General features: G+C 41.3%; 1 protein-coding gene across 1 annotated transcript in view; it reads right to left on the bottom strand.

The window, feature by feature from the left end:
• Positions 1-537: 537 nt before the first annotated feature.
• The window catches only part of LOC131217078 (protein REDUCED CHLOROPLAST COVERAGE 2-like), a 29723-nt gene continuing 13247 nt past the window's right edge, over positions 538-17013 (bottom strand). The window contains exons 7-23 of the mRNA XM_058211821.1: positions 16520-16651; positions 14607-14648; positions 13977-14510; positions 13338-13495; positions 12137-12656; positions 9943-10005; positions 9729-9830; positions 8326-8655; positions 7750-7842; positions 7559-7660; positions 7339-7443; positions 6689-6822; positions 5602-5785; positions 4993-5124; positions 4513-4625; positions 3198-3282; positions 538-3075 (exon numbers count right to left, since the gene is read on the bottom strand). Coding sequence (XP_058067804.1) covers positions 919-3075; positions 3198-3282; positions 4513-4625; positions 4993-5124; positions 5602-5785; positions 6689-6822; positions 7339-7443; positions 7559-7660; positions 7750-7842; positions 8326-8655; positions 9729-9830; positions 9943-10005; positions 12137-12656; positions 13338-13495; positions 13977-14510; positions 14607-14648; positions 16520-16651 — 4986 coding nt within the window. The 3' untranslated portion in view covers positions 538-918. The remainder of the gene's footprint in view (positions 3076-3197; positions 3283-4512; positions 4626-4992; positions 5125-5601; positions 5786-6688; positions 6823-7338; positions 7444-7558; positions 7661-7749; positions 7843-8325; positions 8656-9728; positions 9831-9942; positions 10006-12136; positions 12657-13337; positions 13496-13976; positions 14511-14606; positions 14649-16519; positions 16652-17013) is intronic.

The raw sequence follows: 17013 nt of genomic DNA, 5'->3' as shown, positions 1-17013 counted from the left end.
ATGTGTGTGCGCATGCATGGATGGATCATGCATGTATTTGAATGTATGCATGTATGTGCATGCATGGATGGATGGTTGGATCCACCATATTCCCCCTGTTTTCCCAATGTTTCCCCAATAATTGTGCGCATGCATGGATGGATGGATCATGCATGTGTGTTTGTATGTATGTATATGCATGCTTGGATGGATGGTTGGATGGATCTACCATTTTCCCCATGTTTCTCAATGTTTTCCCCGAGTCAACAATACATGCTTTTATGCCCCATTAAAGGGAAATTTATTATTTGGTTCCTAAATATATAAATAGTCATTTTTCCCCCTATCATTTGATTCTTAAATATGCAAATATGTGTACTTTAGGATCTCCTGTAGTTTCATTGAAAAATTTCATCGTTTTCCCCATGTTTCCCTACATTTCCGAGAATCAGCGATATTATCGACAATAACGATATTGTTTCCGTATCCCTGGCTAGCGAAATTTGTAGCGATACCAATACTTCGAACACTGAACCCAATTGAACATGAAGATCAGAATGAAGTGAAAGGCCAAATTCTTCAGATTAGTGCATGAAATTTTCAATTAAAGTACAGATGAAAGAAAATCTAAAGGACCATCTACCAACTAATTAATTCCTTTAGCTGTTTTCTTAGTTGATCTTTTACAAGGACAGAGAACATGAACTTACAGAACATTCCATGCCCGGACATCCCTTGATCCATGCTGCAAAATCAAATCATGGAAATGTTGGAAGCATCTTGTCCTGCGGGAAAACAACAGTAAATCTCCCTATTCTCATTTCCGAAACAGACTCAGCTTCCTCGCTTTCTATTTCTTGTATGACCAAGGGAAAAGTAATGCATTTTTTTTGAAGTAATGCGAATTTGTGGTGCCCTTTTAAAGAATTTATCCTTCTTTCAACTCCTAACCTCAATTACCTCAGCTTCATTGTCACTGTAATCACCCCAACACTTCACTGGTTTTTCCTCAATTCTAGTACTGTTGCAATCTTCTTTTGCTGCCATCACAACTTCTTCAGAAACAGCAGCTATTGGAATGGGATTTTGTTCAGTGTCGCTGAGATGGGTCTCTTCATTAGCTGGGGGCTGATCTATTTGCTGCTCCAGGCTCTCTTCTTTCACTTCCAGAGGAGGCTTTTCGGTCACATCAGCATTTTCTTCTCCTTGAGATCCACTTTCAATTACTTCATCAGCAGCCAGCATAGGCGATGCAAGTGAACTGTTAGGAGATGCCAGAAAACTGTTGGGGCTCACTGGGATACTCTCGGGGGATATCAGGAAGCCGTTCGGGGACACCGGATATCCATTTGGGGACACTGGAAAACCGTTTGGGGAGACCAGATAACCATTGGGAAGCCATGGCTGGCCTGGTATAAACTCAGCGGCATGCGGGTTCATTATTAACGGAGGGATGAAGTGATTACCATCAATGGCATGTTCACCATTCTGCAAAACAGGCTTGCTACGTGGGACCCGGTTCCCAGATCGGTTGTAATTACCAGAGAGACGTGGACCATATGGCACCCTTGCAGTCACCGAGTGGTGAGAAGACTTACGGACAGGATTAACCGTCAGCATTGGAGGAGTATTCACTGGTGGAGGCAAAATTCCTCCATGATCTTTGAAACCTGGCACAGGAACTGACCCGAAAACCGGAATCATAGATGGGTTAAATGGAGGGGCGGCAGCCGAGAGTTTCTTGCTTGTCTCTTTCCCAGTTCCCACCTCTTCATCGTGCTTTTCACCTTCGTTTGCCGAAGTTTTCTCAGTTTCGTGTTCATTGAGTTGAGGTTGCAGCTTCCCATCTCCTTCCTCCGTTGCTTTATTTTCAGCATTGGCGGTGCACTTCTCTGTCAAGTTAGGTGTCTCTTCTGTTAAAACTGATTGGGTTTCCAAATCGGAAGTGGGTCCACATTGCTTCTCCATGATCCCACCTGTTTCTGAAGTTTCAGCATTCGTTTCTTTTGGGGAAGTGGGATTTGCAGCTACTGATTCAGCGACTTCCTTTTCCTCAACAGCAACAGTCTTTGCTTCCTGAGAGGATTCTGTTGCCACAGCATCGTCTGCTTCTGCTTTTTTTTCCTCAATGCCAACAGGACTCTTTACTTCCTGACCAGAGGACACTGCATCCTTTTCCTCAACAGCAACAGTCTTTGCTTCCTGAGAGGATTCTGTTGCCACAGCATCGTCTGCTTCTGCTTTTTTTACCTGAATGCCAACAGGACTCTTTACTTCCTGACCAGAGGACGGCACTTCGTCCACTTCTTCAACAGTACTCTGAACCTTTTTCTCTCCATTGAGCTTTTCAGTAGCTGTTGCTTCTTCAGTTACTAGATGTTTCTGCTCGTCTGGATGGTTCTCCTTTGGCCGCTGCTCCGCCACAACCTTCATTACTGTCCCTGGTGGAGCCAATGCTACTTCTTTGTATGACAGAAGTTTTCCAGCCGACTGCGTGCTGATTGGACTAGATAGAGGAGCCAATTTGACAGGTTGGATTTTACTGGAAGGGCTAGCTGGTGCTGATTTTGCATTAGTGGATTTCTCCACACTGCTCGCTGAGATGGTAAGGGCATTGGGTTTTGGACTGAAGCTTGAGGTCTTGAGCAACTTCTTGGGAGTAGAAACAGCAGCAGCAGCAGCAGCTCCAACAAAATCACTCAGAGACATTCTTGGGGAAGGGAAGTTGGTGGTTTTTGCTCTATATTGTGCGGATTCTGAGCTGTTCACAGAGCTTGTATTGAGTTTTGCTAGGCTTGGTCTCCTTGAACTAGAAGACTTGCGACTTGCAGGAGTGCGGCCCTTCGGGACGGCTTCTTGCCACCCTTCATCAGAGGTGTCGACCTGCATTGTTTCATCTTGTTGGTGCAATGCAGGCAGCTCATCTGCCACACCGATGACAGGCATCTTGTCCTTGGATTCAACAGGTTGAGTTTTGGTGCTGTTTTCTTTATCATTGGAGTTCTCATTCAAAGGGTAAGTTGGTGATAAAGGTGCATCCTTTTGATCTTCATCTGTGGCAGTTTCCCATTGATTTTGGCCTGGTTTGCCTCTCATCTGTGATGTATGAAGAAATAAAGGAGATTTTGATAAGATAATTTTAATTGGATGAAAACAAGTAGAAATCAGGATTATATGGGCTCTTTAAGATTTCTCGGTACATGCAAGAAAATGAATACCTTTGCACGGGCAGCTTGTCTCCTCTGAATGTCTCTTACTTTCATATCCACATCTGGGTTTATGTAATCCAGAAGGTCCGACACACTGGTGAAAGGGGCAGAGCAATCAGATTACCATCACATGCAGAACTTGGTGGTCTAACTATTTAACAACTGTTGTGATTGAGAGGTAAAGAGGAAATATAGAATGCTAAATTCAGCAGTTTCTCAGCCCAATAAACCATACATGTTGGGTAGACCTTTTGGTGCTCCAAATTATTCATGCGAAATATCAAATGGTAGATACCCTAAAACATATCCCCGTCAGACGACCCCAACTGTCTGACAGACACCACTTAAGTGTGTATTTGGTGGTAACTTGTATCCTCCATTTTATTGAGTGACAAGGATCAATATATAAGAGAGATACTAGAGAGAATGGCCCATCCCATGATATGAGTCACAGGATCAATGACTTAGGTTACAGAAAGGTGCGCACCACCTGTACAATTTCTGGGCCCAAAAAAAAAAGGTTTCTTCTTCTGATCAAGCATCATATATTACCTCCTAGGTAAATTAAGACCTTAGAAAGATCATCTGAACCAAGTTTGCCACATTCCTTGGAAAATTGTGAATATATCAGTGAAGTTAAAAAGGCCATAATCTAAGTAATTCTTCTTAAGTTAAAAGGATATGCATCGCTTACCTAAGGCACTATTTGGAGAAGGTTGCAAATCAAAAATGTCCCGCTATTTAAAGGGCACCGACTTTAAACTGTGAAAAGCACTTTGTTTGGAAAGTACATAAATCCCATCCCACATTGAGTGGAATGGAGAAAGTCCAGACCAGCTCCAAATGGCAACTCAGCTTGTTTCTTCATATAGAAGAAACAAACGCATGATTTCCATTAGGGCCAAGGCATGCCAAATGCATTTAACTTCCAAGCAAGACCTAGACCATTAACTTGAATGCAAAAGAATCCTGAAACAGTTTAGTCGCATTTGGATGCACAGGTGAATTGAACTGTGATAAGTAACCCAATTTACTGAGGAATTACTGATGTTTCTTAGTTATCATAAAGAATTGGGCTTCACATAGCAGTAAGCTTCTTTTTTTCTTCTTTTTTTCGAAGTCCAACTTGAAAGTAATGTAATTTCAATTCGTATCTCAGATCCCGAAGATGAACACTAGGAAGTTACGGTTTTGTTATTTCCCTTTACCCAAATCGCAATGCATTTAGATAGTACATTTGGACACACCTCAAAACCACACTAAAAACACAATTTGGAAGTGATCAATATTATTAACAAACCCCAGCTAATATTAATATTACTACCTGAGGTGGCCTTTGCTGGCAATAGAGGCATCTGGTTTCGGAGTACCATTGCGTGCAGCTTCTTGCTGCTCCAAGGCCTTGGACTCGAAGTATTCAAGCCATGCAGCAGCATCCTACATTGTATGCAAGATTTACAGATACATTCAGGCTATGTTTGGATGATCAATCAAAACAAATTGCAATAATTCAATTCAATAAAGAGTAAATGACCAAAGTGGAGCTAACACCATCCCGCTCATGGACTGGCCCCCAAATTACTGTTACACTCTTTCAACTTGGAACACATGGGATTGCCATTAGGGGTGTGGCTGAAATTATGAATAAAATGGCACTACACACTTGGGTCATTTCCTGGATAGTGAATTAAATGAATTGCAATTCAGTCCAGTTGAGCATCCAAATGCAACTAGAAGTAAAATTGATAATCAGAAATACAGAATCAGCTTAGATTTGGTCATGAACCAATGGTCTAGATGATACCTGAGTTCGGAGATCTTCCGTACCAAGTTTGGCCTGCAATATTTGAAGTGTGGTCTGCTCGTGTTGAACACTTAATGAGTAGGCTTCCATCAAAGAAAGAGCAATGGCGATGGCATGGTAACTGGCTGCAGTCTATGAAATAAAGCCCAAGATAACAGATCAGACATCAGTGTCATCGAAACAAACATAACATATGGAAGTAATACATAAAAGAAGGAAATATGCAATGTTCCCCAAGCATTTCCTCAGGCAAACAAACTGTAGATGTTGGTTGCACCTTCTGGTGATCCAGATTGTCGTTTTATGGATCACCTTGTAGATGGGGGACATCCCAAAAATCTTCCACGTTGGCCGATCCTGACAATTCAGCAGCGCCTCCACTAAAAGTGGACTGTCATTCATAATTGTTCATATTCCTCAGATGGGGTGGATCATCAAATAGCGGAGATATTAGGCATGGACTACCCAATGATGGCTCCCACCAGACCAGTGCTTAGGTCACTAAACGATGCACCCACCTGTACCACTGCTGGGTCGAACATACAACACTGTCTCTCTTGATCAGAATCAAAAGATCCACACACACACAGGGAGGGGGGTGGGAGAGACCTGTATGTGATCAGCTCCAAGCAGTCTTTGGTTACACTTGAGAGCCTCATGCAGGTATCTGAGTGCAACATGTATGTTGCCAAGGCCTTCTTCCATCATTGCCACATTAATGTAGGTTGCAGCAGTGTTCGGATGCGAAGGGCCACATGTTAGATGCAATAGATACAATGCACGGTTAACATACCTGGAACAATGCAAAAGGCAACAGTAAGCTAATGCATCCATCAATATCAAATCATTGATGTATGTTCATAAATATGTACGTGTGTATTGAATAAAATATTGAGTCCCATGAGAAACCTTTGGGCATGAGGTCCTTTGCATATAGACAAAATGGATAAGATGCCAAGTATCATGAAACACTACAGCCAAAAGACTTGCTCCTCTCAAAGAAGCCTCAAATGACAGCAGGAGTGTAGAGTCTTTAGAGTAGCATCACATAATTCCTAGTAGTTCTTTACAACCCTTGCCTCAAGGCGTAAGCTTCAATAGTTTTTTTTTTAAGGCATGAGCTTCAATAGTTTCTTCTTCTTCTTCTTCATCTTCTTCTTCTTCTTTTTAAGCATAAGCTCCAATAGCTTTCTTAAGCAATGTTAACATCATAAGGTTTCTAAAGTGCTGGGCCGGCTCATAAAGCTTTGAGGCGTGGTCTGCCATTGGTCAGGCTTAGGTCTAACTTTCAGGCCTGCTAGCCTGATATTTAGGACCAACAATAAAGGGGTCGGCCAGAAGCATAGATTTAACAACCTTTTTTATTAAGGTCTGGCCCAAACCCAAATTTAGGATTGTTTATGGCTATCATTTCCAGGCTTGAGACTAATTTCAGGCCCACTGTATGGTTTGGACCTAAATTTCCTGCTGGAAAATGATGGGGACAGGCTCAGGCTGACTCTAGCTATACATGGAGAGAACTACAAAGTTCAAAAAAAGAAACCTAGAAAAAAGGCATACTTTTCCATGAATCGGTAAAAACTAGAATTACAAAGGCATATTCATCCATTGTTTTGAAAGCCAACCATGTATTAGAGATTAGCAATAGCATGAAAGCATATCTAGTGAGGCAGTTTTCGATGACAGACAAGCTTACTTTAGGGCCAATTCAGTGTGTTGAAGCCGATAGTAAAAAACAGCAAGATCCCCATAACTTTTCATTGTATCCGGATGATCAAGACCAAGTTCCCGCTCATTTATATCCAAAGCCTTTTGTTGATAGATGGTTGCCTGCTTAAAGTGCAAACTAATGTTACTGTGCAGAATTTCTGCTTGAAATGGCTTATGATGTGAAAAAAACCAATCCCCATTACAGAAATGAGGAATGCTTGGGGAACTCAACAGAGTACACTTTCTTGGCTCTTGGCCTCGCATGTTGGGCGAGATCCAAGCTTGTCATCAGATGGGCCCACTATGTGACGCCTCATCTAAAAATCAGGTTGGTCTGATCATTAGGTAGGTCGCACATGTCCAGAATAAATAGAAAGATAGCAGTGGCCAATGGTCCAAATTCAAAACACATGCAGGGTCCATCTGATGATTCAATCAGCCTAGCTTGATGAGAAGCTTCTTAGACAAGGCATCAATGGGGTGAGATCCGCTTGATGAGAAGCTTGGATCTTACACATGTGTGCCACATTGGCACATGTGAGAACACCCAAAAAAGATGTGTACTCCCTCAAGTTCACTTGGAATTCCTGTAAATAAATACATACATATATCCATTATCCATACCAAACTGCATACCTGGTTAAAATCACCTGTGTGGTAAAGAACTACAGCCAAAAGACTATATGCTCCGGCAGTCATTCGATGATAAGGACCACATACTGCCACAAGTTTTGAAAGTGCCTTCAAAAATCAAAGTATTGAAGAAACAAAGCATTAGGGGTTTAGGAACTGTAGTGGACCAATACATAAACACCAAAGAACGACATTTAGTCCCAGATGCGCAGTTTGTAAATACCTTAGTGCCATAGTTGACAGCATCCTCCAACTTGCCTTTATCCAAGGAAGTCTTGGATGATTCCAACAGCGTGCGTCCATCTGCAGAGGAGCAAGCTACATGCTGTAGCACAGAATTACAGGTGTCAATGCTTGTTAACGACTCTCATAAGAGCTGAATCCAAGTAATAACTAGAAAATTATGTATCTTACCTTATATACAGGGACCATGCTGATAATATCTGTGCTCCTAAAGGGAGATGCGGCATCCATATCATAGTCTCTGGGAAATAGCTCAAGTCCAACCTAATAAAGATGAGATTAGTGGGATTTTACAACATTAAATATGAAAGAGAGGAAATAGGACTTGCCGGTAACTCACATTCAGGGTAACCATGCATCAGTGCGTGAACAATGTCCTAGTGGGCACATTATGTGCGAGTGGGGTCCCTGATTTGAAGATACAAACTGGTGATCATGGGACCCACTATGGATGGAAGATCCCGCCCCTCCCCCAAAAAAAAAAAAAAAAAAAAAAACAGCATTAGAAGATTTTGGCTGTCCAAATCCTTGGACATTTCTATGGACCCATTTTGTATTATTTTCTTAAACATCTGCTGGGATATTTTTGGGTCATCCCCCTCACAGTGAGCCCATCATATCAATGGATTAGATCACTTAACCATGGGTCCACATGTATGGGGTGGGCACATCAGGACACCATTTAAATCCTGATGCATCATCACTCATCTACAAATCCTCCTGAAATAAAGAATCAAGGCATAGTACCTTGTGGCAAAGGCCACGAAGAATAGCAAACTTTCTCCATTTGAGGTAATCACAACAACTTTCATCTTTCAATCCCCATCCAAACCTCTTCAAAAGGAAGGTTTTGACCCACCTCCATTTGAGGTTATCATCATTAACCAACTCCATATTAGCATTTTCAACTGATGGAGATCCAAGCAAGATATTCAAACATGAGGCTACTGATGCAGCCAAGTCAGCGACATCATCCACCGCCGCAACAACTGCTTGGAGTATATGCTTAAAGGCCCGAACAACCATCTCATGGATACATAGAGATTGTACATGAGGGAGCTTGTCTGCAAGTTCAACCTGGTATGATAGAGGTTAAAAATGAAGGCAAATCAGAAACACTTCTATATTCTTCAAAGTTTTTTTTAAGAATGAAATGGATTAAATGCTCTGGTCAAATATCGATCCATGCAACTTGGAGTGACATGTGTTGGGGTCCTACACAGTGTCAGACACTGTGACTTTCGGAAGACTAATTCACTGACACATCCATAAAAATTAGTAAACTAATGGATATTACATTTTAATATTATAGTGTAAATATTTATATTTAAAAATCCTAAAACTTCAAAAATAATAAGAGGAAACCCAAAAAATGATTTTTTGTGGAAAAAATATCCCAAAAATAAACAATAATAATGATAAACCTAATGAGTTGGTATTAAGCCCAGGGATGTTGGATATAGCCATATAGGACTAACAATAGGTTGGGTGACAAGTGGACCAACCTACCCAACACTACCCACTTAAAATCCAGTGTAATGTTGAGTTTATTGGGTTTCTGGTCAGGCTCGGGTCAGAAAACGTGGCCCATGTAACTCAATGGATAGGGCTTGGCTTGACATTGGCCCAACCCCACCCAATTCACCTGTGTATGTAATTTATATAAATAAATAAAAAGTGTTCACACACAATATGCTAGCTTTATTGGTACAGATGTGTGATAAATAAAAAGTACTCACACAAAATATGCTTGCTTTAGATGTGTGAAAACTTGCAAAAGGCTTTCGGTTCAAATCCTCCATATCCTTTTTTTTTTTTTTTTTTTACATAAATGGGTTGGGTCAGGCGGGCTTGGGCTTAGGAAACTTATCAACTGTTCAGACCTGGTCATCTCATGTTGGATCAAATGTCGGGCTCGGGACTAGATGCTGGGCCTGTTAATTGATGGATCAGGCATGGGCTGAATATGATCCAACCTGACCAGCCCGAACCCCACCCATTGCGCCTCTAGTTGGATATGCAAGGCCGTGTGGGAAAAATGTCAACATGCAAGAAACCTTTAAAACAAAAAGTGCCATGCCCTTTGCATAGATATAGATTAGAAGTAGATGAAAAAACAAAAATATTAGATAAGATCTTGGAGATTTTACCACACATCCCAAAGAATGCATCTGCAAACCCCTTGTGTGCATAAAATCAGTCAATGTTCTTCCGTCAACTGGAGAAAGTTCAAGGGAACCAAAATCTGCTACCTGATAAAAGTTCAAGCAACATCCCATCAAGTACACTAGATTGAAAAGCATTCATAGGGACAAAGGATAGCTCGATATAAAAAATAGGATTGGGAAGGAGAGTGGACCTTACCAGTTTTGGCAATGCAGTATCAGCATAATATTTATGGGCCATCTGAGTCAACTCATCAGGTGACTGCCAACAAACATAAAATGAGACCAAAATGACATCATGCAGTGACATATGATCATGCAAGAACAGGAAACTGAGTAGGCCAGTAAAGAAATACTCTTCAGTGTTTATCTCATGTGTCACGTGTCTACCATGTGCTGCATTTTGCAGAAAGAACAATGAGATTTCTATGAATATTTTGAATGAGACTTGTCATGTAAATTACACGTCCCAGTGTGGCAGACACATCAGATTTTAGTTTTCTCATGCCTACCTAAAAATAAGGGCATGTTTGGATATGTGGAATCCAAGCAAAAGAAAGGGGAAAAAATAATAATTATCTAATGATGATTTCCTGCCAAAATGACCACTTTCATTACCTTGGGTCAATGATTAATGAGAGTGGAGAGATTGATAAGGATGTTGCCTATAGAATTCAAGCTGGTTGGAAGGAATGGAGATATGCCCGTGGAATTTCATGTGATCGTCATGTACCATTCAAACTGAAAGGGAAATTTTACAGGATAGCTATCAGACCACCATGTTTTTGAGATAGAATGTTGGGCATTTAAGGAACAACATGTTCATTGGATGAGTGGAGCTGAAATAAGGATATTGACATGGATGAGTGAAACTTAGGAGTAGCACTAATAGGTAATAAGATGAGGGAAAGTAGATTTAGATAGTTTGGTCATGCAACAAAGCCCAAGAACTACGCCTGTTAGGATTTGGTACATGTTGCAAGGGGAAGCCCCAAAAGGACGTGGATGGAGGTAGTAAGAAAAGACTAGATGACCTATGGTCTAATGGAAGGACTGGCCCTTGATTGAGGGGAATGGCATAATAGGATTCACGTAGCCGCACCCAATTAATTGGGCCAAGGCTTAGATGATGATGAAGATGATCCCATGATTATTTCCACGAGTAATATTGAAACATAGATTCCAATTTTAGAGTTCTTCTTTGGATAGCAAGCGGAAATATCATATCCCTCTCACAACAGTCACATGGTTTCTAGTGCCAAGATTACAAATTATGGAAATGTGTAATGATTCCTTTGTGGAATCAATCCTTTTGTTTCCTGTCCAAACAACAGATATTGTCACATCAAAGGAAAACCTTTTTCCTTTCCTATTGTTTGGCATGGAATCCCTGGCATCCAAACATGACCTAAAGTTGCAGCGTTGCATAAAGCATGAAGCAAAGGAACAACAAATTCAAGTGCTGGAGTGGGGAAGCATCAATTTCAAAACGTTAGCAAGCATAAACAGCTAGGAAGCAGGAGAAGGAACACGAATCTGATGCACAATTTGAAGCGAGAGTAGCATCTGATTAGAAGGAACGTATGACTAAGCCCAAAAATCAGGTTAGGTCCACTTTTCTGGTGGGCATATATTTTGAATGTGGACCATGGTCAACCTTTTTAACCGTCCATATCTTTGCACACAGTAGTGGGGAAGAACAGCTTGGACCTTGCATACATATACCACATTGAAATGGGTGACACGTAAGTCCAATGAAGGTATGAGTACAGGAAAGTGCCGTTTGAGGTTCCTGGATGTCAACGGCTGATGAAGAACATCAAGTTTCATGCCTTAGTGAATTCAATGGCCAGCCAAGAATATGATAATATAATATGAATAAAGCATGAAGACAACCTGTTATAACCGTATAAGCCATGGAGTAGAACCTCTAACCAGTCTCCACCACTTGAATTTAAAGTTGAAGATGCAGCATGACAATCTAAAAATTGTGGAACATGTTCATATGCCACTTCCCCAAGAAATGATTTAGCTTGATGAGTAACATGATAGTGGTAGGACCTACCATGAAAATCACCCTTCTCGAAAATCATGGTGGTCCACTTACTAGGTGGGCAACATCTGTATGTCGAGTCAGACCGGTGGCTATCCATTGATTCTAACTGTGGCCCACCGGATTAGCGGAATAGCCTGATTTTTGTTCCAGGTGATCTTCATGGTGGGACCTACCATTTTCATGGTACTGATGTCCTAGACAAGGGTCATTTTGGTGGAAAGATGGCACAGTACCACATGCTGCAGTACCTTGCCTTCATGAGATCAGTTCTCTTTCCAAGAAATGTCAAACTGACTTAGCCAACGATCCCTTTGTGGAGGAAGTGAGCAGCGCTAACCTTCAAATGCAGACCGGTTTCAGATTCTTTCAGACGTAGAAATGCTGGGCCAGGAAGCAGCTTTCTCAACATCGCTTCCTTTTCCAACTCTTGTTTCTCTAGTTCTTTCCGGTCAGCAGTATCCGTTGTGTCTTTCTTGCTTGAGCTGGAGCTATTACAGGTAGAATTTTCCTTTCCCGTATCAAGTTTGCTGCTCTTGTCATCTGTCTTCTTCTTAATCTCCTTTAGCAGTCCCCCTAGCTTCCCTAGACCTTTGACAGTGGGTTCCACTTTTTTATCATCACTCTTCGTAGATTCAGTTTTCCCAGAAGCCTGGTTTTGCAAATGTTGCACCCAACATGCTCCAAGCTCCCATCGGATGGATCTTCTCTGTTTAGTAGGCTCTCCTTGTAACTTTGCTAGACTATCCCCTATTACTTTCCGTATTAACAACCTGGCAGACTTTAAATCGTCAGACTCTGAGCGTTGGTCTCCACCAGGCGATTGAGGTGTGGATGCCTCGTGCAATAACATCCGCAAGCTGAAAGTTAATCGGGAAACCAATTCATGATCAGTGACTGTTAAAATTGAGAATTGTAGAGAAATTTAAAAGGACTTGGCTGGAGTTTCTTGAGGGTGTGTTTGGATGCTTAGTTGGAGTAAATTGCAATAATTAAATGTAGAAATAACCAAAATGAGGTGGGGCCTCTCTAATGGTTTTTTTTTTTTTTTTTTGGAATAATGGATAATGGTTATAGATCCCTAGTTCCAATTCCATGCATTTCAAGCTGGATTCCACATTATGAATAATGGGACTAGCTCCACTTATGTCATTCCCACTTTATAGAATTGAGGTATTGCAATTCAATTCAATTGAGCACCCACAAACAGCACAGACTTAGAGTATCACATTATATCGATACATGTCTGTATTCTGTGTACAACAGCATTCTTGTGTACTCTAAAATGGCCAACTGTGTCAGTGACATTATTTCCATGTTGCGCTGTATAGTAGTAGTTTTAAAAAAGGTCCATCAAAAAAGGATTTTTAAATTTATTTTTAAAAAAAAAAGAAAAAAAGAAAAAGAGATGTATAGGGGTAGTGTGTACAGCACTCTGTTGCGTATATTTGTATAAATGACGTGCTTGACTTTCTTCATCTGAAAGTTGAATAAATGCCTCACAGGTCCCTTAACATAACACAAGATCTCCTAACTGATACCTGTTGACATTCAAGGCATTGGCACCTCCATCAGGTTGGTCTTCAATGTCAATGTCCTGAGGCACAGGAGTCCCCTCGCAATTGACAATGACTGGAACTTTTACAACTGCCGTGTATCCACAATGTCTAACTACCACAACACCTAAAGTAGCAGTATCCTGCAAGGCCACTATGCTACTTCAGGGCTTAACACGAGCGCCTTCAATAATAAATAAGGAAAGGATCTCAGGACTGATAGTCATACAAATCAGGATAAATGATGGCACCCATGGGAGTAGCCATAAAATCCTACTCTCTGAACACATGCCAATGTGACACGTGTGAGAGATCTGGACCATCCATCTTGTTGGGCTTACCAAGTTTGTGCATCGCCCAAAAATCATGACTGTTGTTGGATTGTTGGGGGAAAAAGAACTGACAACCCACATCTGAGATGAGAGTGTTGCCTAGCTGATGATTGTAAAAGCCATGATTTTCAGGCTACAGTACATACCGAGTGTGGCCCACCTGATGAATTGTCAGGATATCATGCATACATGCTGCATTGGTACATGTTGGAAGAGTAGGATTCGGGTATCTACTCTCGCAAGTAGCCATAGCAGTAGCACTGCTCAAAAATTAGAAATGAGGAACTCTTACATGAACTGTCGCACTCTCATCTGCAGTTATCCCTTTCATTAAATTTCTTTGAGCAAGCTCCTCAGATGACATTCCGGGTGGCTGACTTCCATCATTTTTACCATCCAGCTTCGTGCTTGCGTCATGTGCATCTCTTGTTACTGTGATCCTTAAATCACCAACTTGTTTCTCATAAGAAATTGAGTTTGGATGACTACTTGGATTTTCATTCAAGCACTTACGGCTGTCGATAAGATGCTGAATTGCCGCAACTGCTTTAAAAACTGAAACGTCGACGAATAGACTGTGAAGTAAGAAAGCTTTCCGGTCTCGGATTTGTCTTTCTTCCGGGGTCTTACATGGCATGGCAGCTAGGATTGAAAATTCCCTTGCCCACTGCCTTTGATCATGCTTCCCATCTCTTCCTTGACCACCACCATTTCCGCCCCAACTTTCATCCTCTACAGGAAGAGGGGGGAAGATGGATGGAGCTTCCCCAACGATGGGAGGGACAACCCATGTATTGGCACGGAAACCGTATGGAAGATTCCCAAACTGAAATAAGATAGATGTTTCTGTTCAGATCATGCTTTTTGATGAACTCATGATATTAAAATTTTTTATTTAGAACCATCTTCTCTGTAAACTCACCTTATTGTGCTCTGTGAAAGCTTTCATAAGGGATTTGTAAGCCTGAAAGAGAAATAGGTTTCTCAAAAAAAAAAAAAAAAAATTTACAAAAGCTTAAATTTTCTTTCTTCTTCGTGTAACGAAACAAGATGAAATAAACAAAAGGAGATTGTTAGAAGTTGCAAACATTCTGGTCAGAGATGCTTTCTTCTATGGCAACTAAATAGTACAAGAACGTTGATTTTTTTTGTAAAACTAGCTTTGTGTGAGGAGTTCACTGATTCATACTGCCTGTAGCACTTTCCAATAACTTGTGTTGTGCTCAATGGAGGATTGCCTAGTCATTTGAAATATAAAAAACAATGAGGATGCCCATTCGTTACTGATCAACCATTGGTACAATACCTAGGTCCACAAGTGAAACCCACAGCTGGCAGATGCAAGATCTGGCCCTTGTTAACGATCTTATTGGACTGTAGGATATATCCAATTGGATAGTTTATCTAATGCCCGATTGACCTGTGGAACCCAAAGGGTCAATGGACTAAAAAAAAAAAAAGCCATCTGCTGGAATATGGAGTCCACATTACAAACAGGTTCCACTTGTACACCTATACACAAACTAAATAGTATTCTGGTGATTGTCTACAAACTGTACAGCTTGTAAACACCAGACAGTCATGTATATAGAACCCATATTGTTGGTCTATAAGGAGATCTAATGAGAATGGGACTATCATTTCCGGTTTCCATATTTCGTTTCCCTTCCTAGTACAAGTTGAGACAATTTAGGAATATTTAATGTGTTGATCAATAGACTTTAGCCCAAAGCTGGGCAAAATCTGACCCGATCTGACGGATCCAATCCGATCCGATGGATCCGACCCGATCCAATCCGAACCGAAGGCCAAGATCGGGTCAGATCGAGTAGGCCCACTCAAATCCGACCGTACGTCGAGTCAAGTTCGGATCAGTAGCCAATCCGGACCGATCCGATCTGGAATCCAATCCAATTGGATCCGATCCGCACAATGTTCATTCAAAAATGTTTCCTGGAATGTTGTCCACTTGAGATTAGGATGTACCTCATTCAAACTCAGCTCGAACTTGGCCCGAGCTAGCCCGAGCTGCCCAGTCAAGCTCGGGGATTGAGCCAAGCCAAACTCGAGCTGAGGTAGGCTGCTAACCGAACCAAGCCAAGCTGTGTCAAGCTCAACTCAGTGTCCAGCTCTAGCCACATCTGTCAATGTGCACGTGTCATAAGTACTACATGTGATGGTGTCCATCTTAAACGCCTCAATGTGCCAATTGTCCATGTTTACTCCTTATTCTAGAGTGTTTGACAAACAGCAAACGGAATAGCTAATCTGAGATAGCATAACCTAGATAGCCTATCAAAGACAGCGTGCCCAGACAGTCTATCCAAAATACAACTTTGGAGGCATCCAAACAGCCCCAAAATTAGATATATGTTTTCGACACTGTAGTCACATGCGCCAATCATCCATGTTTACTCCTTATTCTACAGTGTTTGACAAACAACAAATAAAGTAGCTAGTCCAAGATAGCAAAACCTACATAGCCTGTCAAAGACAGCATGCCCTGACAGATTGTCCGGAACATAACTTTGCTTGCATCCAAACAGCCCCAAAGTTAGATGTATGTTTTCAACACTGTAGTCCAGCCAGATCAAGATTATTCTTATAGTGTCTTAAGCTTATACATAGTTGTCATATGCTAGAAGGAGATAGGAAGAAGGTTCTTGGAGTTTTTTGTGAGGAAACTTCACAAAAGGTACATTGTATAAGGATGTTGTCTCCTCTAGTTGGTCCAAGTAACATAGTTAGCATTTTCCATATCATCATCTAAGCCTTATACCAACTACAGCAAGAAATAAATTGCAAAATAAAATTCAAGAAATTCCGATTACTCACGCCATCAAATGCCCGGCTAATCTGTTGCAACAAACCCACCAACGAATGACTTAGAAGTAGCGGCTTCCCTGCTGGATAAAACCCTTTCCGTGAAGCAACAACTGTCACCAGCTTCCCATTACAAATCTTAACCTGTCGATTTATAACACCCCATATCACAAAATTCTCCATCTTTACGAATAGTTCTTTTCACCCATTAGAATTCAGGGTGTATGTCCCACCATTTCTTAAATGGTGGTGACTATACACATGGCATGCATGCATCTCAAATCTATGCCATCTAAATAGCTGAACCCCATGCGGATGAAGCATATCCTGAAAATCAAACTGCTCAGGTCACCCTAACCATCCCAGCAGCCCCAATCAAATGGACTGTTGAAAGGAAAACAATCAGCTATCCACATTCAACAGCCAGTATCCAATCTTAAGATCATCCAATCTCCATCCACAATGGGGCCCAAGATTCAGAACAGTACAGATTAAAGTGCATTCAT

This window comes from Magnolia sinica, chromosome 10, assembly GCF_029962835.1.
Source record: "Magnolia sinica isolate HGM2019 chromosome 10, MsV1, whole genome shotgun sequence".
Lineage (NCBI taxonomy): Eukaryota > Viridiplantae > Streptophyta > Magnoliopsida > Magnoliales > Magnoliaceae > Magnolia > Magnolia sinica.
The sequence above is the reverse complement of the archived record's forward strand: the minus strand, read 5'-3'. Positions and strand labels throughout refer to the sequence as shown.